This window comes from Phocoena sinus, chromosome 13 (genome assembly GCF_008692025.1).
Source record: "Phocoena sinus isolate mPhoSin1 chromosome 13, mPhoSin1.pri, whole genome shotgun sequence".
Classification (NCBI taxonomy): Eukaryota; Metazoa; Chordata; class Mammalia; order Artiodactyla; family Phocoenidae; genus Phocoena; species Phocoena sinus.
Genome location: NC_045775.1, coordinates 51,476,291 through 51,500,657, shown reverse-complemented (window position 1 = coordinate 51,500,657; position 24,367 = coordinate 51,476,291). Strand labels below are relative to the sequence as shown.

General features: G+C 38.2%; 1 protein-coding gene and 1 long non-coding RNA gene across 4 annotated transcripts in view; one reads left to right on the top strand and one right to left on the bottom strand.

The window, feature by feature from the left end:
- Positions 1-24,367, top strand: part of LOC116764198 — a 54,544-nt gene that overhangs the window by 22,131 nt on the left and 8,046 nt on the right. The window lies entirely within an intron of this gene.
- Positions 7,595-24,367, bottom strand: part of PAPOLG (poly(A) polymerase gamma) — a 35,425-nt gene continuing 18,652 nt past the window's right edge. For 2 of the 3 annotated variants that reach the window (XM_032652556.1, XM_032652558.1), the window contains exons 10-22: positions 23,673-23,745; positions 22,761-22,881; positions 22,334-22,418; positions 21,859-21,912; positions 18,654-18,773; positions 18,114-18,223; positions 16,077-16,198; positions 15,652-15,827; positions 15,148-15,236; positions 14,846-15,066; positions 13,370-13,435; positions 13,129-13,185; positions 7,595-11,306 (exon numbers count right to left, since the gene is read on the bottom strand). In XM_032652556.1, coding sequence (XP_032508447.1) covers positions 11,208-11,306; positions 13,129-13,185; positions 13,370-13,435; positions 14,846-15,066; positions 15,148-15,236; positions 15,652-15,827; positions 16,077-16,198; positions 18,114-18,223; positions 18,654-18,773; positions 21,859-21,912; positions 22,334-22,418; positions 22,761-22,881; positions 23,673-23,745 — 1,393 coding nt within the window. In that variant the 3' untranslated portion in view covers positions 7,595-11,207. The remainder of the gene's footprint in view (positions 11,307-13,128; positions 13,186-13,369; positions 13,436-14,845; positions 15,067-15,147; positions 15,237-15,651; positions 15,828-16,076; positions 16,199-18,113; positions 18,224-18,653; positions 18,774-21,858; positions 21,913-22,333; positions 22,419-22,760; positions 22,882-23,672; positions 23,746-24,367) is intronic. The other variant, XM_032652557.1, reaches the window with a different exon arrangement.

The following is a 24,367-nucleotide window of genomic DNA, read 5'->3' as shown; positions in this document are numbered from 1 at the left end:
ACCCACTGCAGTCCCAGGGAACCACTCAGCACACAGCAGGATAGATCCAGAGTGGGTAAGCCCCCAGGGCCTGGCTGTACTTGCTTAGTTCCTTCCCCAAGATGACCAATCAGATAAGCTGTCCCCTCTGTTTCTCCAGTAGGAGAACCCCTCTCATAAGGCTAGTTCCCCACTAACAAGTATCTGTAAAGCCAACCCTGCCAAACTGTGAAATCTGAACCTCCAGCCAAGACCTCTCTCCCGGATTCCAGACCAGTACAGGCACACCTCGGAGGTATTGTGGGTTCAGTTCCAGACCACTGCAATAAAGTGAGTCACACAAATTTTTTTTGGTTTCCCAGTGCATATAAAAGGTATGTTTATACTCTAGTCTGTTAAGGGTACAATAGTATTATGTCTAGAAAGCACATACCTTAATTTTTAAAACACTTTTTGCTAAAAAACGCTAACCATCATCTGAGCCTTCAGCGAGTTGTAATCTTTTTGCTGGTGGAGGGTTTGAAATATTGTGAGAATTACTAAAATGTGAGACAGAGACAGGAAGTGAGAAAATGTTGTTGGAGAAATGGTGCTGATAGACTTGCTGAATGCAGGGTTGCCACAAACCTTCAATTTGTAAAAATTACAGTATCTGCAAAATGCAATAAAATGAGGTATGTCTGTGTTTCCCACTCTCTACTGCACATCTTCATAAGGGTGAGCTTGAGGCAGCTCACATTTGACGCTGCCAAATCTGAATTCATGACCCTCTTACCCCAACACTGCCCCTGCATTCTCGGAATTAACGACAGAAAAATATCTTCCAACCCAAGGACGTGGGAACTATTCTCTACTCTTTCCCTAATCCAGTTTGTCCGTGGATCCCATCCATTCTACCCCCAGAAACCTCTTGAAATATGTCCCCTCTCTGCTGCTGTGGTTTCTGCTCTCCCCATTTCTTAGCTAGACCATAGCAGGAAACTCACCGTCTCCCTGCTTCTTTCATTCCCTCTCCCATGCACAGGTATTGGGACTCTGCCGACATTTCTAGCCTCTTCTTACACCTTTTCCCTAAATGCATCCAGTACTCCTTTCACACAGCCCTACTACACCATCTAATTTCCAGAACCTCCATCCTTTGCACATGTGGTTTCCTCTGAATTGCTTTTCACCCTCCCACCTCCCCCAACTGTTTGTCTGCCTGGAAATCTCCTAATTGTTCTACAACTTTCAACACTAAGGTTGTTCTTCCCTAGCACCATCCCTGACCAAAGCAGAAGTAAGGGGTCCCTCTGCTGTGCTCCCATGGTGTGGCAGAACCAAGATGTCAGTCAGCTTCCTACCAGTCTTAGGGGGTCCTTCAGAGCAGGGACAAGTTTCATTCTTGTTTGTGTCCTGGGTGGCTAAGTCAATGCCTGGTGAATGTTGGGGGCTCCATAAACATTTGTGGAATGAATGGCTTCATGGCTCTTGTCTCCCACTGACCCCATCAACTTAGCCTGTCAAACTGATCTCATCCTTTCTTCCCTCCTTCCCCATCCCCTTCACCTGGTGACCTTGGTGCAGTTAGTGGGCCCCGAGCTCACAGGGAATTTAATGGTGCTTTCCCTCTGGTGTGCTCAGCTTGGGGCAGGAAAAGCAGGTGTCTCTACAGACGGTGAGTGGGCTTTGCTAGAGGAGTGGCTGCTTTGTACACCCTCAGGGCCTCCTGCAAATCAGGCTCAATTGCCTTCACTTCCTGTGCTCAGGGAGATTAGATACTGCCTAATCAACGCCGATTTGTTTTTCTTTTCTTAATATTTGAAACTACCAAGGACCAGTTGCCATCCTAGTGGGTGGCTTTCAGAAATCCCCTCTTTTCTGATGTTTGACTTCTTGTGAGTTTCAAGAAACCAATCTATTTGGAAAGAACCTGCACTTAGATGTTCTTTGAATTGCCCTGAAGCCCTGGCAGGAAGTGACTTGGAGCTGGGTTAGTCTTGTCTCCCAGGAGAGGCGGGAGTAAAGAGGTATAGGTACGTCTGGGGACGGGCGTGGCTTTGGATCATTCCTGTGGCCATCTCTCCATGCGTGGGCAGGTTTCACAGGTGTAGGCTCACCTGAAATCAGAGGATGCTTGTTTAAGCCAGAGAGCATCTACTGCACGTTGGTGGTGCAGCTGCCCTGCTAGGCGCTCCGTGAGTCCTGGCTGGCACAAACGGCCTCGATAGCCATTCTCATCTCAGCCTAACCACTTGTAACATTTAAGCAGACCAAAGAACAAGCCAGTGAAACTCTGTAAGAATTAAGTGAGTCTTAACATACTTTCTCCAAATAAAACAACTCTTCCAGGAAGTACGTTTAGGGAGGGGCTTGGTGGCAGGGCAGGGACCACTTATCTTCACATCATTGCATGGAAGGTAGAGATCTAGTACTTCAGTCTGGTTGGGGAGACCAGCGCCGGCTTCTTCCCTGATTCTTTGGATGTGTGTTTAGAAGTGGATGCCCATTCAGGGTCAAGCACCACGCATAGTGCATGATGCACTGTTTTGTGTAACCCTCTAATGCCTCAGTTATTCATTGAACTTCACTATGTGCCAGGAGCTTCTGGATCTCTCTTTTAATCCATTTAGCTACTCTTTGAGGTAGGTTCTGTTATCGTAACCACCATTTTCAGAAGAGAAAACCGAGGCACAGAGAAATTAAGGAATTTTCACAACTTCTATCAGTCAGTCGGAGCTGGAGTCTGAGCCTAGGCAGTCTGGCTGCAGAGCTTCTAAACCACTTCTCGATGCTTCACTGGCGAAACAGGTATTGATAGTCTCACTTTTCAGATTAGGAACCTGGAACCCAAGGTCTCACAAGCAGTACGGGTTGGAGCCAAGACCTATCTGTTCCAAAGTCTACAACATTCTCTGACTGCATACTGGTTAGAGATAGTGGATATACTAGTTTAAAAGGCAAAAAGTTCTACAACTCTTCTTAAAAAACAACAAAAAGTTGTCTTCTCCCTTCCTCTTCCTCAGTCCTGATTTCTGCTCCCTAGAGCCATTTATTTTCAAGTCTTTAAGACTTTTCTCCTATTATTTATTCCTAGTTACTATTTATTTTTCTATTATTTCTAAATAACATGCTTACATTATTCTACACTTTTTGGTTTTAGATATTTTCTACTTACTACCACTGAAGGTGAGGATTTCACTCTCTTACACCCTATTCTCCCCCGCGCCCTCTGCCACCCCTTCTCAGTATAGGTATAATTTGGGGCTAGTTCAATATTCTCTACTTATATTATTATGACTATATGAATGTTTATAGCTGAGCCATGTGATATACTGTGGATTTATTTCCTCTTTATATAGCTTTATATATAAAAATATATAGGGCTTCCCTGGTGGCGCAGTGGTTGAGAGTCCGCCTGCCGATGCAGGGGACACGGGTTCGTGCCCTGGTCCGGGAAGATCCCACAATGCCGCGGAGCGGCTGGGCCCGTGAGCCATGGCCGCTGAGCCTGCGCGTCTGGAGCCTGTGCTCCACAACGGGAGAGGCCACAACAGTGAGAGGCCTGCGTACCGCAAAAAAAAAAAAAAAAAAGTTATTGCCTTAAAAATATATATAATATAAAGCATATATTTCCTTTTATATGGTTTCACTGAAACTAAGATGTGTCATTTAAAAAATTATTTGGTTGTTCTCAAACTCTGACAGAAGTGTTAATATCCTCTAACTATGATCAAGCATATCAAGTAAAACTTCATTTTTACTCTTCTTTTCTTGGCGATATTCCTCCTGGATCCCTTTTCTTCCTGCTCTTAGACTGATGGCTAAGGAATGCTACACAGCTGTTATTCTGGGAGATTAACAGTCTGTTTGTCCATCCTGTTTGTAGAACCTGCCAATCTTTTGAAATATTTTCATGTCACAGCTTTCCCACGAGGTTTGAAGGGCAGGTGTTTCAGGTGGGAGAAAGCAAAGCACAGGGGGGTTGAGTGTCTGTTGAAGGTACACAGATGTAAGTGGCAGAGCCTGGGCAGAACTGGGCTTTCCTGAGTCTTAGCCCTGGGCTCCCTGCAGGAGGCCACAGTGCCCCCTGAAGCCTGGCACAAATGACTGTTGCCGCTGCTGGCCAGCCTTCCCTCAAAAGTTCCAGACTCCACAGAAGAATGCAGGGTGGCAGGAATTTGATCCACACCTCCATGTAAGTTCTTTCATAAATGGGAGATATGATTGAGCGCTATACTTTGAATCATAATACTTCCCGAATCTGCCAGTTAATAGTTATGCAGTTTGGAGCTGGTCACATAAACTCTTTAGGTCTCAATTTCCTCATTTGTAAAATAAGGACAACAGTGCTCCTTATTAGGATCAAGATTAAGTGCTATCATGTTTTAAAAGGCACATCCTAACTGCTTAGGAAATGTTAAACATGTATAATTATGGTCTAGAATTCCACAGGAGATAGGAATAATTTTACTATTGGACCCCAATTCTCTGGTACCCTTGAGTTCCTCGACCATGTTGGGATATTATATGAGAGCTGTGTGTGTACAATAGAATTTTCTAAATGAGAAATTTATACATTTCACTCTAGTGACTTTGGTTAATAAGTTAAGCCTGTCATTCTTCAGTCCATCCCCAGTGCACCCTCCAGGGATTGATGACACCCCTTGGTCAGCTGAGGTCAACTAACCAATACTAAAATAAATACCATCTCAACGTCCCAATTCTTGCTGTTTGCTGATTTTTTGGCTTTCATGATTTTTTTTTCTTTATTGTCAGTTGATGCAAAGATGTTAAGTCTTTTGGGTAACATTTTTCCTTGGGAGAAAGGAGTAGCTAGCCTCATCTACTTCTCCACCATGCTTCACTCTACTAGCCTTTCAGTACTATTTGCTGTAACAGTTTGCATTCTAAAACAGGCTGAATAAAGAAAGATGATCCAAGTTTGAGATGAACTTTTGGGAAGAGAACTTCTAGTGTATTTCAAATTGTAGGTGACAACTCAGGAGAGGCTGTGAAATCACCTTAGTGAGATCACAGCTGGCTCTTAAAATATCAACCTGCATCTCGCATAGTAGGAAAGCATTTTGTGAAACTTGTTTTAATTACCTATGTGTGTATATACATATATAAATTATATACACATACACATATTCATGTATGTATATATACATGTGTTGGCTTGCAATATAAAATTTTTTTTTTAAATTTTTAAATTTTTGGCTGTGTTGGGTCTTCGTTGCTGCGAGCAGGCTTTCTCTAGTTGTGGTGAGCGGGGGCTACTCATCGTTGCGGTGCGCGGGCTTCTCATTGCGGTGGCTTCTCGTGTTGCGGAGCACGGGCTCCAGGTGCATGTGCTTCAGTAGCTGAGGTGCATGGGCTCAGTAGTTGTGGCTCACAGGTTCTAGAGTGCAGGCTCAGTAGTTGTGGCGCAGCGGCTCAGTTGCTCTGCAGCATGTGGGATCTTCCCGGACCAGGGCTCGAACCCATGTCCCCTGCATTGGCAGGCGGATTCTTAACCACTGCACCACCAGGGAAGCCCTAAAATGTTTTTAACTGTTACAGTTGAAAAAGTTTGAAAAATGCATCTTAATGATCTTCACGGTGAAAAAGAAACGTGCCTTAATGATTTTCACTGTTTTGTTTCCTTCTGTTAGTTCCTTCATCAGGTCTCTCTTCTAGATAACCCTCTTCAGACTAAAAAGAAAAAAATCAAAACCAACCAACGAAACAGGACTCATGCATTTAAAAAAATTTATTTATTTTTGGCCACACTGCACGGCATGTGGGATCTTAGTTCCCTGATCAGGGATGGACCCCATGCCCCCTGCAGTGGAAGCGCAGAGTCTTAACCATTGGACCGCCAGGGAAGTCCCTCACACATTTTCTTCTTCAGGATTTTCTGGGTACCCACTACATATTCTTGGATATAGCTTCCTACTCTCAACTTACAACCTCTCAGGGGAAAGCAAGTATGTAAACGGAACATTATGCAAGTTAGAGTAACTAAAACGTTGAGAAGTCACAAGTAACGTGTTGGGAAGGTAGGATGATTGATTCTGACCAGGTTATCGTGGAAGGCTTTATGTGGCCATTAGGCTCAAAATGTCGGTAGTCAGAGATTGGCAAGGAAGGGTTTAGAAGTGTGTCTTTTTAAGGACTAATAAGTAATAGTTTGGCTGGATATGGTGTGAAAGATAGTTTTTGGAACATGCGCTTTAAAAGCATCAAATTCTATCTTGCCCTTAATAGCTTAATGCATTCAGAGCCACAAAGAACCTGTTATCATGTTAATTTAACACATTCAGCACAGTGTGATAACTGTGTTAGTTATATCCTAGGAGCAGTGAGTTGCCCTAATCAGAAATTCACACTCTAGGGATGGTCAGCTGGCACTCCAATCAGTGTACTTCACAAGTGACTATTAGAAGCCCTTCTGTTATCCACAGCTCACTCAATACAGGAGGCTTTGCTAATTAGCTTAATAAATGTCAAGTGTGTTTCCACTGGTGCCATGAGTGGCTTTTGCTAATAATCTTGATGTAGACAGCAGGTTCTTATTTGTGAATTCAGTACCTGATTTAAGATAGGTGGATAGGCTAAAAACGAGTCATTAACAAGAATGTAACAAGCTCTGTAGCTTGTACTTCTGTGGACAGTACCCAAGATCTGATTGCTAAATGCACCTCTGTCCAGCCATTAGTAGAGTATTCTGGTTGCCTAATGTTGACCACAGGGTGATAGAATTTTGCCCTCAACACTTGAGGCAGATGCTACTGCTTGCTAAAGTTTAATCAGATATTCCGTGTAAGGCAAATTGAGTATGAACTTTGCTTTTACGTTAAGCAGGTTGTGGATACCACTACCTGCCAAAGACTCTGAGTAGTGAAGGACCGAATTGGCTGTCAGTTTGATAAGTAAGTTACAGACGTCTGGTACTTTTAAGTTACTCCCGAATAATATCAGTCAATCATCAACACCTATTTATCAAAGCAAGTTTATTTGATTACTTATTCCAGACAGATAATGAGGCTCGTGTGTACAACTAAGAAATTAAGACAATCCAGATAAAAGGCAGGAAAAATTAATATGAACTACACAAACAGCTAGCTAAAAAGGAACAGGAGCTGCATTCATTTTACATAATACTGTGAAGTGATGTAGCACCATTTACCTCAAAGATATCCTAAGCACTTTTTAAGGTAATTACGTGGGTCCTTGCTAAAAATGCAGCAATACATTAAAAATTATAGCAAGCCTGATGATAATCTTATGTTCAACTACTTCAAATATAAAATTATTCCAGAAAAAATGGGAAATTTGGGAAGGGTCTGACCTTGTACAATTCTTTTAAAAAATCCTAAGGAAATAGTCACTATTATTGAGACCAGTTTTCTTCCACCACTTGCGCTATATTCATCACTATCATCATGACCTAAATTCTAAGCTTTGGAAGATTTAATAGTTATTTATTTAAATACACACACAATTTTATTTATTAGAAAAAAATTTTTTTACACTAAAGTTCTGTTTATTGGTCTGTTCAGTCTGTTCTGATCTGAACCACAAACATGGAGAAATAAGAAATTTAAGGCTACCAAAATCAAAGGATTAGGATCTTTAATGATAAATCCTATTTTTTTTTTTTTACCATTTCTAATCATTATTCTAAGCTATTCTACTCTGATCATTCTTAGGTTGAAATTTGTTGAACTTAAGTTTGACCCTGTTAATGAATCTAAGTGAAGTGAAGACACAAATCTAATCATACACCTTTTTCTAAATACTGATGAAGTTTCATCTGAGATATATAAAGAAACTTGGAGAGAAATTCAGTGTTCCAGAGTCCTTCATTAGCCCACTTTACTAGTTAAGAGCCACAGTACATTTTCAGAAATACACCACAGAAAAATCTTAAGAAGAAAACTGCAAAGAGTTTGGGATTATTCAATCCTGAAAAGCTGTGGTTCCTAACTTTTGTTTAAGGGTCGTGACCACTTTGAGAAGCTGATGAGATTGTGAACTTTCCCTCAGAAAAATGTATATGAACAAAAACTTCTTATATACACTTGCAAGGGATTCCCTACAGTCCATGATCCGCAGGTTAGGAATTTCTATTTCAAAGCTGTGGGACACAGTGGAAAATAAGTTTAGCCCATTTCGACGTTGCCCATCTTCACTTCACTTCACTGCAACTATATAGGACAGTAAGCATTTTAATGATGTTACTAAATCGCTGCCTTAAGACAAAAACTCTTATTGTAAAAGCATCGTCTTATAAAATCCTCTTGCCCCAATTTTACAAGGTTTTAAGCCATTTATCCTGTCTCTCAAATTAGTTGAGTCCCTAAGGTTTAAACTAGCAGATAACTGTTTCATTGATATATTATTCTTTAGAGCCAGTCACTGAAAAATGAGATTAAAATACCCTTGTGAAAATGAACATGTGTCTACATACTGAAGAACAGGTTATTTGGCTTTGTAAAATATATTTCTAGTTCTATTTCTAGGTATAGTCTCTACACTTGAAATCAAATGCATCTACCTAGTGCCTGTGAACATAGCACATAACTGCAGACCATTCCCTCTTACTTACTTGGAACCCTTACAATGGAGGTCTCCTACCATGGTAACAAAATGTAGTTGACCCTTGAACAATGCAGGAGTTAGGGGCACCAACCCACTCACCCCAGTTGAAAACACCTGTACTGCTACCTCTGCTTCAAAAACTAAGGAATCGATACATGACTCACCCAAGGGCAGGAAGCTGAAACAGTCTGGATCGAATCAGGACTCAAACCCTAGTTCTTTCGATTCCACATATTGTGATCTCAATCAAACCTTCCCCTATAATTAAAGTTCTGTGAAATGAAAATACGAGTACTATATTTATTGAAAAAAATCCACATATAACTGGACCCATGTAGTTCAAATCTGTGTTGTTCAAGGGTCAACTGTACTCAATGTTCTACCTACTGTTCAGGATAGAAAACACTTCATTTCTGACCAAACCCGCTATCTCAAAAGCACCTCATCAACTCCCCAGTTACCAGACAGGTTGAAGAATGCTATCTTTGAGAAGTCTAACGTTAAACTCTTGGCTATGTCTTAACCCCATGTCAAATGGACCATTAAAACAAGAGGAATGACTATACTACAGTACAAAGGTTAGGCCTGTTGCTTTCTTATTAAAGACAAACTCCGCTAGTTACTCCAAGGAATCGGTTTATATAATAGGGTAAACATGGATGTACGTATGGGGAATTCTTAAAGCCCTTATTAAAGAAGTTTTCAATCAATCAATGTTTTAAGTCAGGTGACAGTTATTCAGTCCTTGCATAATCATTCTCTTTTGCTCAAACAGAGTATTTATAGAACAAATCTCAAAATACTTGAATAAAGAAAAAGGGTCAACTAAGAGAACAGCTTTGCCAAGGAAGCTACAACTTGGTTATGGGATTTCATTCTCGTCTTTTGCTATATAAAAAGTGAATAATGGAACAACCGTTGTTTTCCCCTTGCTCTTCTTTACTTCTAAGAAGTCTTTCTTCGTAAAAGTTAAACACTAGAATTTCCATTTCAGAGATGTAGGGGTCAGGAACAGGAGTGGGAAAAGAAGGATCCTGCTCTCTGACAATCAGAATTCAAGTATTTCAACTCAATGGTAAAGGGCTTGCAAGAGAAAATGGACTATTACTCCACTGGCTAAACGGCATCCCATGAGTCCTATAAACTATATAACCAAGGATTTTCCCTGCACTATTCAAATGTACCATTTTGTGTTTTTCCTACTGGACCTACTAAATGGTGAGTGAAAGCTGAAGAAGGTAATATATACCAACATTCCTGGCTGTGTAATCTATACATTTTCGTTTTAAGAGTAATTCAAGCATAATCCATATTTAAAAAATTAGACTAAAGAGAGACAGTAAAGGTTTTAAAGTTTTCTCTTTGAAAAGATGGTATCTTACAGTACATACAAAAATACTCTGAAAATACATACGACTTCATTTACAAAACACTGAATCAACATATTACAAGAAGAATTACATGGTTATGGATTTTAATAAATGGAGCATGCGTTCATGAAACTTAAAAAATATTAAGAAATGCACTGAAAAAAGCAGTGTAAAAAAAGACAACTCATATATTTAAATAAAAATTACAAAGGTCCTGAGCCAATTAATGGTTGGTAACAATGTCATTCAAAAATGCCTTTAGGTTTCAATAAAATCCACTGCTCATTTCTGCATGCCTAGTCCACAAAGGAACTGTTTGAAGTTGTGGCGGTAAGTAATGGTCAGGAAGTATCATGCCAAGTTAATCGTACATTTCAAAAATACAAGTTTGCCATACTTAAAGGCATCTTACTGTTGATGCCGGAATGAGTTGCTCCTCAGTAAAAAATACCAGTCAACTAACAAGAAATGGCATGAGATAGGATATGTAACAATTTCACCGTTCATATACTGACTTTCAGTATCCTGGTCATATTTTGATTCTTAATAAAGATGCATTTCAAAGGCCTCCATGGGAGGCAAAATATAGAGAATTTATGGTGCCCAACTCTTATGTAATCACTGGACTAATCCTCCCTGGTAACTATGCAACATTTGGATAGAAAGGCACAATAAAAATTTAAATATTCCGTGTGCCAATCTGAGAAAAAATAATTTAAATCAACAGAACAGACAATAAGTACATCTACACAAATGAGGAAAGCAGAGAAGATACCTCACATTCATTTATCTCAGGTTTCACAAAGTGGCTTCAATGATAAAGTAAATGTGTTATTAACATTTGGAAAATTACATTTTTTGTTTTGTTTTTTTGTTTTCAACTTTTTTAGTCCTATACAATGATTACAACATAAGACTTAAAAAAAAGAGGGGGGCGGTGTTCAGGACTTGTTTTATCAGTGTCCAGAGAGCCAAGAACTGGTTCCCACAACAGAGAAAGAAGCATCGAAAGTTAAGGCAGTAAAACCTCCAACGCAAAGCCATAATATTGTAGATGATAATTTGATAGCAGGTGATCCTCAGAGAACTGTATGTAGCAATCAATGAGAGAATGCTACAGCATCTGCAGGTCAAAGTGTGAGAGTTCAAAAAACCACTTCAAGGTTGTTAGGCCGATGACTGTAACTTTCACCTTATTTTATGTATGACAGCCACCTCTATCTTAAAAAGAGTGGCTGCATCTATGCCACTAAATGATTGCATATTCACTTAAGTAAGGAGGCACTGCTTTTACCGATTTAGGGTCAGTCGAATGGAATTTTTGATGACACGGATGTTATTTGCTGGAACTGGAGATGATGAATCTGGTAGTTCTTTACTGGGCAGTCTCTGTTAGAAAGAAATACAATGTAGGAAAAACAAATACACATTATAAAGGTCCAACGAGTAAATCAGTCACAAAACTCTGAGTTTTTTTCCAAAATGCTTTAAGTTCCTAAACACTCAAGTATGTGTTGAATATTTTTTCCCTATGTTCAAGTCCCCTTGTTTTGGGGACTTTTTTTTAAACAGGTGAAAAGCAGAGGGATAGGAGAAAGGGTAGAAATGGGAGGACTGTATGACTAGGAAAGAGGACTTTGTTTAATCAATTGCCACTTCTAGACTGAGAAACGCATAAAGAACAAAGTCCTCCTCAGACTCAGGCAATGTTAAAGAGAAACAGCTGAAGAGCATGGTCACTTAAACAGGAAATTCTTGGGGTGCAAGGTGAAAAAATGAGTGTGTGATACAGAGGAAAACTTGATATCCAGTTATAGCCTTCAATTAGTTTCTGTAATGCATTCATGCAGAAGAATAACCCAACTTGTGAGATAATTAAGTTTTTAGGAAAACCAACTTTGTATCAGGGTAGGTAACTTCAGTGATGGTAAAATTCAGGGACATCTATATGAGGGCTTTTGAAGACACTAAAGATTATTATATAATGAAGGCAAAGTCTAAGACTGAGAAACAAAGAAGCCTAAAATAACAGATAGTTGTCTGACAGAAACTGCATATCAGCTTCTTGTCAAGAGATGACTGCAAGAATTAATTCTCCTCGCATGTTACCTTAATTCTCCTCGCATGTTACCTTGGCTAAACAAATTATATCATACACACATCCATTCAAAAAAAAGACATGAAAAATTTCAGATGTGCATAGAAGTAGAGAATAGGAAGGACAATGAAGACTTAAATGCCACCAATGAAGACTCAGATGCCACAAAGAAGACTCAGACATTATTAAAATTTTGCCACATTTGTTTGGTTTATGCCCCTTACCCTTTATACTTTAAATCTTTTAAAGCAAAACCCAGACATGTCATTTCACACTTTAATATCATCTCAATTTTTTTTCCATTACCATACATAATATAATTATACACCTCTACTTTTTATAACCCACTCTTATGTTAAAAGAAATTTTACAAATTCTACAACTAATAGAAAGTATGAGGACATTTTCTATTTTGCTTTAGAATTGCCAATACATCCTGGGGAACCTGGCAGGGTGACAGTTGACTGTGATGAGAAACACTTTATTATTTAATGGGGGGTGAAAAATAAGCCATTTTGTTTACTGTAACCTCTCAAAGAAGGGCTTCTTCTGATTTACACAAGGCTGATTTTTTTGAGCACCTATAATATTATTAGCTTAAATGGTAATCCTTTGAAAATAAATTTTTAAATTGAGATTTAGGGGCTCTTTAGCTCATGTTTTAAAGGTACTTACTCTGTATACCAGTATATTTGGTTCCTCCAAAACATTAGTAACTATGGTCCCCAACTATCAAACCTAAATTTTGTCAGTAAGCAGTGGTGTACAACAAAAGACTATCAAGTGTTGGTAAGAAATTATTGTGCTGAGCACTAAACTGCTTCTTTAAAAATAAATGAAAACAAAGGTTGAACATAACCTGCATAAATCGTGAAGTCTTAAACGACTCCCTCTTTTCTAGACTTTTGAGGTACATACATTTAGGATCATACACTTTGTTTGCTATTTCCAACCCAACTTCCAACTATACTGCTGGTCTTTGAGGACAGGGACAAAATCTTACTACTCTTTTCCTCACCCCATGCTAGGCTCTTCTTAGTAAGCTTTTTGTACCTGCAGATTACCTATGAATTTTTAACTGTGTATTTTATTACAAATAAGACTATCTATTACCTTTTTGCGTGATGTATCAATAGTTGGAATAGGCATACATTCTCCTCCAATGGCATCCTAAAAACAGAATTACATACAAGTGAAAACTTTCCTTCCTATATGCAAATGCTTATTTCTACATGAAATAAAACATAACCAAGAGTTGACAGATATAATCTGATCTACTTTTGAATATAGTACTCTTCCTGATACATGGCTCTTTAAAAGTAAATATTTTGAAGCACACTATTGATATACTTACCACTGATTTTCTTTTTCTGTCTTCAGCAGCACGTGATTCCTTAAACGTTGATTCCAGTCGAATAAACTAAAATATAAACATTAAAATGAATTGCTATTATTACCTATAAAAACCACACAGGGCTTCCCTGGTGGCGCAGTGGTTGCGAGTCCGCCTGCCGATGCAGGGGACGCGGGTTCGTGCCCCGGTCGGGGAGGATCCCACATGCCGCGGAGCGGCTGGGCCCGTGAGCCATGGCCGCTGAGCCTGCGCGTCCGGAGCCTGTGCTCCGCAACGGGAGAAGCCGCAACAGTGAGAGGCCCGCGTACAGCATAAAAAAAAAAAAAAAAACCACATAAATCTATATAAACTGAGAAACTAATTAGTGACCAGGCTAACATCAAAACTATTACACAGGCTTCTCTGGTAGTGCAGTGGCTGGGAGTCTGCCTGCCAATGCAGGGGACACGGGTTCAAGCCCTGGTCCGGGAGGATCCCACATGCCGCGGAGCAACTGGGCCCGTGAGCCACAACTACTGAGCCTGCGCATCTGGAGCCGGTGCTCCGCAGCAAGAGAGGCCGCGACAGTGAGAGGCCCGCGCACCGCGATGAAGAGTGGCCCCCCACTCGCCGCAACTAGAGAAAGCCCTTGAACAGAAACAAAGACCCAACACAGCCAAAAACAAAACAAAATAAACAAACAAAAAAACCTATTACGAACATGGTTTGATGAGGGAAGAGAATTTAAATTAGACAATTCAATTGCCACCCTTAATTTCTAAAGTTTTATCTTTTTGTTTAATCTATCCAGATGATAATGAATAAAACAGTTTTACCACCACCTACTGGAAGCAGAGGAGACCAACATAACACAATAAACATGATTATTTAGTTACCAATAATGCCTTTATGTAAGTCAAGGAGAAACGAAGATCATTCAAATTTTTAGACACATTAGTCATTTGAATTTTTAAATAATTAATTTTTATTTTTGGCTGCATTGGGTCTTCATTGCTGCACGCGAGCTTTTCTCTACTTGTGGCGAGTGAGGGCTACTCTTCTTTGTGGTGGGCAGGCTTATTGCTGTGGCTTCTCTTGTTGCACAGCATGGGCTCTAGGTGCACGGGCTTCAGTAGTTGTGGCACACGGGCTCAGTAGTTGTGGCTCACAGACTCTAGAGCGCAGGCTTAGTAGTTGTGGCCCATGGGTTTAGATGCTCCACAGCATGTGGGATCTTCCCGGACCAGGGCTCAAACCCGTGTCCCCTGCATTGGCAGGTGGATTCTTAACCACTGCACCACCAGGGAAGCCCAGTAATTTGAATTTAAGATGAACAATTAGTATTATCCTATTAGGGTTTAGGTAAATACTCTTTTTAAACAGTCAAATCCTAATGGAACACTAAGATAACTGAAGAATTTGAGTTTCTTCAGCACTATTTTAAGTTTACTTTGAAAAAAACCAACTACTGAATCACCACTGAAGTTGTAATTTTACCTTTTCTATGTCTTTCAACCTCTTAGAAGACCCATCTATGGATGGGGAGTGGGATCTTTTGGGGGTAACATTCTTAGTTATATTTGACATTCCATTTAGATGTGGCTGCCCCTGGGCAGGGTTGTGGGGTGTTGTGATTCTAGGAATGACATTTCGTCCTACTACTGTAGGAATGGTACACACAGCTGGAGGTGATACAGCTTTTACTGCAGAGTCAACTTCTGAAAAGGAAAAAAGAAAGATTTCAGTAATTAAATACAAATGTAGTAGTATCGTTACTAAAAAAAAGCGTAGATACCTACTTGCACCAATGACGGGAATAGACAGCCCTTGAGCTGGCGGGACAGTCAGTGGCTTTTCCACAACTACAGCAGCAGGCTCAGCATTATTCCTGTTAAAAGTGTTTAAATATCATCATTAAATGATTTAAATAGTATGTATTTAAAACACTCTTATTTTAACATTTAAGATAATTTCTTTCAAGTACTCCTAACTTTAACATTTCACTGAAGGAAGAGAAAAGGGTAGGGAAAGGAAGAGGACCCAGGGAGAGAATTAACAGAAAAAATTAAAGGAAAACCTGCACATTTCTGTGTACTTATCTACTCCCACATACTCATAAACCTATACCATGCCCCAGAGGATTACCACAAATTGTCAAATAATTCTAAATAAGAAACTGACTACTAATTGGCAAAATAAAATCTTTTTACAGTTAAAAAAAAAAGTATTTAGCAAAGGTATAGAAAAGTTTACATTATCCTCAAATAAACTGAAGACTGAGAGGAAAATTTTGAAATACAGACCTTTCTGTCTCTGCTGAAGTAGGAATATCAGGCTTGGAAGGCTTGTTTGTAGACACTGGGGAATTAAAAGGTGTTCCATTATCAGTGTCTCTGGAGCTATCCAAACAATTGCTATCCAGAGATGATCTTTTGGATTGAGGTCCACTTGAACTTCGACTGACATCAGAAAGACTCTGCTGAAAGAGGGGAAAGCTTTTAGGATTTCAAAAAGTAAATGAGAAAAATGACTGGTTTCAATTCTGAAGTACATATAAAACAAATTATCTTTGGTGATTAATGAAGGTAAGATTTTAGTCCTAGATTGAACTGTCTGTACTTTCCCTCTTTCTTCTCAATAGGTTTGGGCGTTATAAAAATGCAAATTTGGTCCCAGGATCATTCGTCTGAGTTCCACTCAGATTGGAGAGTTACAAGTACAAACTCACCTTTTTCTTCTTCTGAAGTATCTCTGCGGGAAGGTAGTGATGAAGTTGTTTTTTTTTAACATGAGTTGCTTCAATTTTCATTCCCTCCTTTAGCATGTTTATATTGTTTGCCTGTCTGTACACTGTAACAGAGTCAGTATGTTAAAATGGGGAACTTCCTTCTGAACCAAGGGCTGTTTTCTTTTTCTGAAATACATACCTTTAATATCTCCACATCACTACACAAACACACATTCCTCTTACAGAACAAATACTTCCAAAACATTTTCACAATGTCACAACCCTATTCAAGTACTGACTAGTTTTCTCATGTCCAACTTCTAAGACTTCCCCATAATCAAATCTAACAAAATAAATGTATGGAAAAGCTTTTTCCAAATCTTGTTTTCTGCTATTTTCCCCAAAGGCAATGTCTTCTCATAATTATTTGCCCAAGTCTGAGCTAATCCTAATACCAAATATCCAAGATGCAATTCAAGCTCTCCTCCTCCATGAAGCTTCTTTTTCTACACCAACCACAGAATGTTAGACATGAGAAACCATCTAAAAGTACATCCTTATTATACAGGTGGGTAAATGAGGCTCAACAGCCTTGAATGCCTTGCCAAAATTGGAACACGTAGCCCTAGGTCCCCAGTCTAGTGCTTTTCACTGCTTATAAGAAAATCATTTTTATTAACTACCATATAAATTATTTAATGTATGTTAATTGTGAATACCAAATTAGATTATAAGCTTCCTCAAGACAGGGATGGGAGGTTTCTTTTGCACAGTACCTACTGTGAAATGTAAATTATTTAATCTCTTGGGGCCTCAGTATCTCTATCTGAAGAAGAACATTTTATAAATCTATAATAAACAGAGCTTCCCAACCCCCTCATTTTGGAAAAATGAGTCCAAATTAGAATGGAAAAATTTATATCTATGTTTTCATTCCAGATTGCTTATAAAAGAATCACCAGGAGTGCTTGTTCAGTGTGCAGACTCCTGGCTCCACTCCCAGAGCATGTGATTCAGTGGTTCTAGGTGATGCACAGGAACCTGGATTTTCATGATAAATGTGAGTGCTAATTCAAAAGAATTTAGAAAACTCAGATGAGCTAACCAAGAATATTAATAGTATGAATGTACACTATTCCAGATTATTAAGACAACTCCAAATTTATAACAGATATATTAAGATATTCCAGGGAGATATTCTTAGGGAGCTAGATGTGAAAGACCCTTTTCACTGATTCTGAAACATATTCAGCAAGCTTGTACTGAATGATATTTATTTCATGTAAAAAAAGTAAAAAGCAAGTCGCCTTTATGACTGTGATTACAAACACTGGCTGTGCACACTAAGAATCACCTATAGACTTTCTTTAGTCTTCTTTTTGTTTTAAAACAGTTAATACATTTACATGGCACAAAACTCAAAGGGGGGATTTCCCTGGTGGTTGAGCAGTTAAGACTCCACACTGCCAATGCAGGGGGCCTGGGTTCGATCCCTGGTCAGGGAACTAGATCCCACATGCATGCTGCAACTAAAGATCCCGCATGCGGCAACAAAGATCCCACGTGCTGCAACTAAGACCTGGCACAGCCAAATAAATTAAATAAGTATTTAAAACAACAATGACAACAACAACAAAAACTCAAAAGGGTTCAAGAGTATACAGTGAAGTTGCCTCACTCCTGTCCACTAGACACATCTGGTTCCTTGACCTAAAAGCAACCAGTTCTGACAGTTTCTTTTTTAAAAAAACTATATATCCCCCAGAGATAGTCTATGTATTTTTAAGCAAACATACATATATTCTTTCTTTACACTGGTCTGCAACCCCCCACCCCCCGCCCACAAACAGGTCTTGGAAGTCGCTTCATCATGCCTTTACTTTTTTAACAGCAGAATTAATTTTCATGATATAGATGTTCCATCTTCATTTAACCAATTGCACAACTTTAAAAAATATAGCCAGCCAGATCCTAGGCAGGTGATACTGCGTTACTGCCAAGGTTGAGCACTACAGCTCCATGATTACAAAGTCTTACCTGTATCAGTAAATGATTGTATATCATATGTCAAGTCTATATTAACACTTTCTGCATTTTCTACTCTCCGAAAAATTATTCCAAGGAACCACATTGATACGTAATTGTTGCTATAAAATAAAAAATTTAAGAATTTCCATTAATTTTTACAATTTTACAGATGCTATTTGGTAATTAAAACTTGGTCTATGGAAGCATAAATACAAATGTCAATGGTTTGGCCAAATTCTTAAAACTGACACCAAGAACACTGTTAACTTATCCCGTGTTATTATACAAGAGGATTAAATGCTTCGAAAATGACTCACTAAATATATATTTAAAGATGCTCCAAATATTGTGATGGAGTTTTTTGTTGGGGTTTGTGGGCTACCAACATAGCATGTACTTAGTTTTAATGCATGACAACGCGTGATCAAGTATACAATGTATTATCCTCCATCGATGCCTGTTAAATAGCATCTCACAACTGATCTTAAACCATGCATATTTCGGATACCATTATTTTTAAAATATGATATTAAAAAATAATTAACTTACTCTTTATGATGTTCCTTATTTCCTGGGAATGATTGGGGATTTACATGGGCAAGAGTAATAAATTCATTCCGTTCCAAATTTCCAACAAGTACACGTATTTTAGATTCTACTAATCCAACCCTAAAATAAAGTGACAAGATTTTTCCATATTAAATGTGGAAGCTACATCCAAGTAAACCAAACAGCATAGTAGCTATGATGCTTTACAGGGTTCATTAAAAAAATTCAGTCCAATATTTTAGGGACTGTTTAAAATACCATTCAAGTAAATGAGAAGTTACTTAGTGAATTTGTTTCCTCCCCTTTCTTTTTCAAGAAGAACTGATCTATTTAATGCATTCCTGATCTAAAAGACCATAAAATAGTCATGATTGGAGCATGAACAAAAACTGTTCGTTAACCTGGTTCTAAATCTTTTTCTACTTTCAAATCTTATGCCTAAACCCTAAGGCTAACATATATTTAAATAATGTTAACAAAAAGAGCTAATAACTAGCACTTAATTCATGAAATAAACATGCTCTAATCTTTACAAAATTGATACTAGATATTAAATTTTAAAAAGAATTCACTAAAATCAGATCAGATACTACTAAAATATAGAAAGTTTCATCAGGGACTTCCCTGGTGGCACAGTGGTTAAGAACCTGCCTGCCAATGCAGGGGACATTGGTTCGATCCCTGGTCCGGGAAGATCCCACATGCCGTGGAGCAACTAAGCCCACACACCACAACTACTGAGCCTGTGCTCCAGAGCCCGCGAGCCGCAACTACTGAGCCCGTGTGCTGCAACTACTGAAGCAAGTGCGCCTAGAGCCTGTACTCTGCAACAAAAGAAGCCACCACAATGAGAAGCCTGCGCACCGCAATGAAGAGTAGCCCCCACTTGCCGCAACTAGAGAAAGCCCGTGCAGAGCAATGAAGACCCAACGCAGCCAAAAATAAATAAAAAATAAAATAAATTTATTTAAAAAAAAACTTCATCAGATACCTGCAACTTTACTTTCTACCTCACTTAAATGTGACTACTGTCACTTATTTTATTAATTTATTAATGATTTTATGAATTACAAAGAATAACTACAAGAACATTTTCACATTTTCAAACGCTTGAAAAAGCTTACACATTATAATTATGTGTTCTTCAACAGCAGATATACAAAACACTTAGTTACTCCTCTGTGTTATCTAAATGAGATGTTGGCAAACTTTTTCAGTAAAGGGCCAGAGTAAATATTTTAGGCTTTGTGGGCCATATGTTTCTGTCACAACTATTCAACTCTGCCATGCAGCAGGAAAGCAGCCATAGACAATACATAAATGAATGAGTGTGACTGTGTTCCAATAAAACTTTATTTATAAAAATAAGTAGCAGACTGGATTTGCACTATACCATAGTTTTCTGACCCCTAATCTAGACAAATAAAATGTTTTAGTGAAAGGATTCTTTTCAGGGTCTCTTTAAATTTTTTTTTTCTTGTTTGTTTTTTCATTCGTTCATTCACTCATTCATTCATTTTGGCCGACCAGGGATTTGAACCTGTGCCCTTGGCAGTGAAAGCATGAAGTCCTAACCACTGGATCACCAGGGAATTCCCAAGGTCTCTTTAATTGTCAATGAAATAAGCATTAAACCCTTGAAGCAAAAACAGGACAGTAATATGTTTTCCTTTCCCAAAAAGCAGAACTGAGGAAAGCACAACCATCTTTGGTGGTCTAACAGTTTCTGCCTGATGGAGCTAGTGAAGTCAATACACTGGAGGCAGAAGGAATCAGTTCAGATGCTCCAGAAAGAATGTACTAGTCCTTGACCAAAAATATCTCCTATCCGTTGACAGAAGCTTAAGATTCTGAAACCTTTCATGCCACCACCATCTCCTAAATTAAAAGAATATATGGGCTCATACAACTCAATATCAAAAAAAACAAATCAATCAAAAAATGGGCAGAAGACCTGAACAGACATTTTTCAAAAGAAGACATACAGATGGCTAACAGGCATATGAAAAGATGCTTAAAGTCACTAATCATCAGGGAAATGCAAATCAAAACAACGAGATGTCACCTCATACCTATCAGAATGGCTGTCATCAAAAAGTACACAAATAACAAATGTTGGGGAAGATGTGGAAAAAAGGGAATCCTTGTGCACTGTTGGGGGGAATGTAAATGGGCACAGCCACTATGGAAAATAGTATGGAGGTTCCTTAAAAAACTAAAAACAGAACTACCATATGATCCAGTAATTCCGCCCCTGGGTATATATCCGGAAAAAATGAAAACACTAATTCAAAAAGATATGCGCACCCCAATGTTCACAGCAGCACTGTTTATAATAGCCAAGACATGGAAGCAACTGAAGTGCCCATCAACAGGTGAATGTATAAAGTTGTGGTGTATGTGCAAAATGGAATACTACTTAGCCGTAAAAAGAATGAAATTCTGACATTTGCAGTAATGTGGATGGACCTGGAGAATACTATGCTTAGTGAAATAAGTCAGACAGAGAAAGACAAATACTGTATTATATCACTTATATGTGGAATCTGAAAAATAATACAAATGAATGTATAAGCAAAACAGAAACAAACCCACAGATAACAGAAAACAAACAAGTGGTTACCAAAGGGGAGAGGGAAAAGAGGAGGGACGAATTAGTAGTATGGGATTAACAGATTTAACTATGTATAAAATAGATAAGCAACAAGGATATGTTGTAGAGCACAGGGAATTAAAGCCATTATCTTGTAATAACTTTTAATGGGGTACAATTTGCAAAAATAATGAATCATTATGCTGTACACTTGAAATTAATACTGTAAATCAACTATACTTCAAAATACATATATGTGTATATATAGTCTAGGGGGGTGTGTGTGTGTGTGTGTATATATATATATATATATATATATGGTAATAGGCTAGGTATCAGAATCATTCAAACTGCCTCAAAATTTTGCTTAAATCTGACTCTGAGAAGTGACAAAAGGCAAAAATCTGTACATATATTCTTATCTCATGTCACTTCCAATTCTGAAACATTAATTTGGTGGCATTTCTTAAACACTGATGCTTCATGGTCAAGTACAACAGTCATCAATAAGATTTAATAATTTTGAAAATAGAGAAAGTGTTTTAGAAATGATAAAGCACCCTATAAATATGTTATCATCACACAGTACATAGAGAACTTGAAATGTCTTACCACTCTAGATGATTTTCTTCTGTTGATGCACTTGCAGTCAATACTATATAATGTCTGTGAAGAATTTTCAGCAATAATCAGGGGGGAAAAAGCCAGAGGAACATTGTTAAGGTCTGACTTTCCATTATTACTTTTTCTTTTGTACTCTTTACTCTTTCTTTATTACTCCTTCTCCCTCCCAATGAACAAAACAGCTAATACAGGCACACATTTATGAAAATTAAAACATGCTCTGATTTTCACAAAATTAATTCTAGACCTTCTAATTAAAAACAATTCACTAAACCCCAAAACCCACAAATACTGGGTTAGACACTACTAGAATATAGAGACTTTCTCATCACCTAGGGTTTCTGCTAACCTATTCTTTACCTCACTTAAAATATAAGTGACGTCACCTATTGTGTATTAACTTTATAAGTTTAACATTCTTCTTCCTTAAATACACACATACAAAATGCAAAATTTCAAATACCTATACTTTTGGAAAAAATTTGGTGGCTCAAGGAGTTTGGACCAATCTGATTTCCCTTGAAGAATCTCATCTGTGACTGCGAGACCTAAAGAAAGAGAGACAGACAGTGATTTTGAAAACTGACCATCGTATTATCAGCTCCTGTGTGACCCTACCCCCGAAGTTCTAACCCCACCAAATCCCTGAGTAAAAAAAAGTGTAGATTTATTACACTTCTTCTTAGAACATAAAAGTCAATTTCAACCAGACTGGGGTGGCTCTATTTTTGGCCTTCATATTATCGTATATTTTGCAAAACCAAGTACTTAAAAATACACATTTGAAAGAACTTTTGGAAATAATAGGCATAACTGCAATAGAGAATAAAACTGTTGTCAATCAAAAACTCGCGGGAACATGTAAAGAGTAATAGGGCTGACAGGTTTACCTTGTTTAAATTCTTCTACCATTACTGTTCGAGTTGATGTGGACACATTATACGTAGAATTCTGTTGTGGGTAGGCAGGGGTGATTATGGGCATGAGATGATACCTATCTGATGGATTTACCTGTGAAATTAGAAGCAAAATAATTGATCTATTCTCCTATTTCAGTTGTCCTCACTTCATTTCCCCAAAAGTCTGAAGAATATGAAATATAAATTTAATACTACATCTCCTCAGTTCTAAGAAGTACATTTCCCCTCCCCAACTTCAGTTATTTCTGAAGTCAGATGTGTCTGGTAATCAAAGTTAAAGAAAACTCTGCAGAAGTTTATTTCTCCCCCAAAAAGCTGTTAAATGGATGATGCAGCTTATAAACAGTGGTCTTTTCGAACCAAGGAAATATAATATCATAAGTGCAAAAAGCATTATCTGGTCCAATGGTTCTCCATCCTCTTTCTGCACCTATTCAACAGATGACTTCCCCTTGGTTACTCAGAGGAATGAGTACTCACTTTAAAAGCACATTAAAATGCAAGGTGAGTGAGAGTTATGCTATCTTGGAACCATGAATCTGCTTTAAACTGTACTGCAAAGTACATCCTTTATATACTTCAGTACTTTATTATTAGTAACTAATTACTTGTAAGACAGTTTTTAACAATAGATTATAACATCTTGGTTGATATACCCACTCAAGTCTTATATGGGTGATTTTTAATGACATAACATTTGGATGGGAATTGGAGATACAAATCATCTGCACCGAAAAAACACAGTAGAGGGAGGGAAAGGACTATAGTTACACAGAAGGAAGATGAACAGGAACAAGAGGAATTATCCTTAACTAGATTTCACTTTACAGAATCATCCTATTCCTAAAAGGTTTTAATGAAATGCTGTAATAAGTCACATACCCGAGGATCCCAAACTGGCAAGTTCAAATTGCTTTCTTCCGGTTGCTTTAGCAGCACAGGATTTGGCCATTCCCTAACATGAAATAAGCAAATAAACTCACATAAGACCTCATTTCAGGAACTATATGAAATGTTAAAATCATTAGATGCTGCTCCAACTTTCACACAGCAAATGTTTTGGATATTTGGTATTGAAAAAAAAAAGAAACTGACAAAGGAAGGGAGTATACAAAGGAAAAAGCTGCTTATTTTAAAGCAGTGTTCTCTGAAAGGGCAAATACTACTTTGCCCATTAGCTGTAACTAATTTAAACCTGAATTTTTTCTTTCCTTCTCATTTGCTTTCATGGACTTAACTCTGATAATTTAATAACAGCAACAGCTAACACTTACTGAGAATACTCCTAATAAATTGTGTGAAGCAGCTATAGTTATCATCTTTAGTTTATATATGAGGAGATCTTAACCTCTATATAGTTAGTAATTAGCAAAGACTACTCTCATAAGCTAAAGGCCCACATTCACAGTCCCCCTAGAAGAAAGCACCATCTGGGGTCCCATCATTACCTCAATTTTGACGTTTTTAAATTTAACTTAAAAAAGGAATGTAAAAAAAAAAAAAAAAAAAAAAAAAGGAATGTAAGATGACAAAAGGTGTAAGCATAGCTCTTAAATTTGCAAACAAATTTACATATA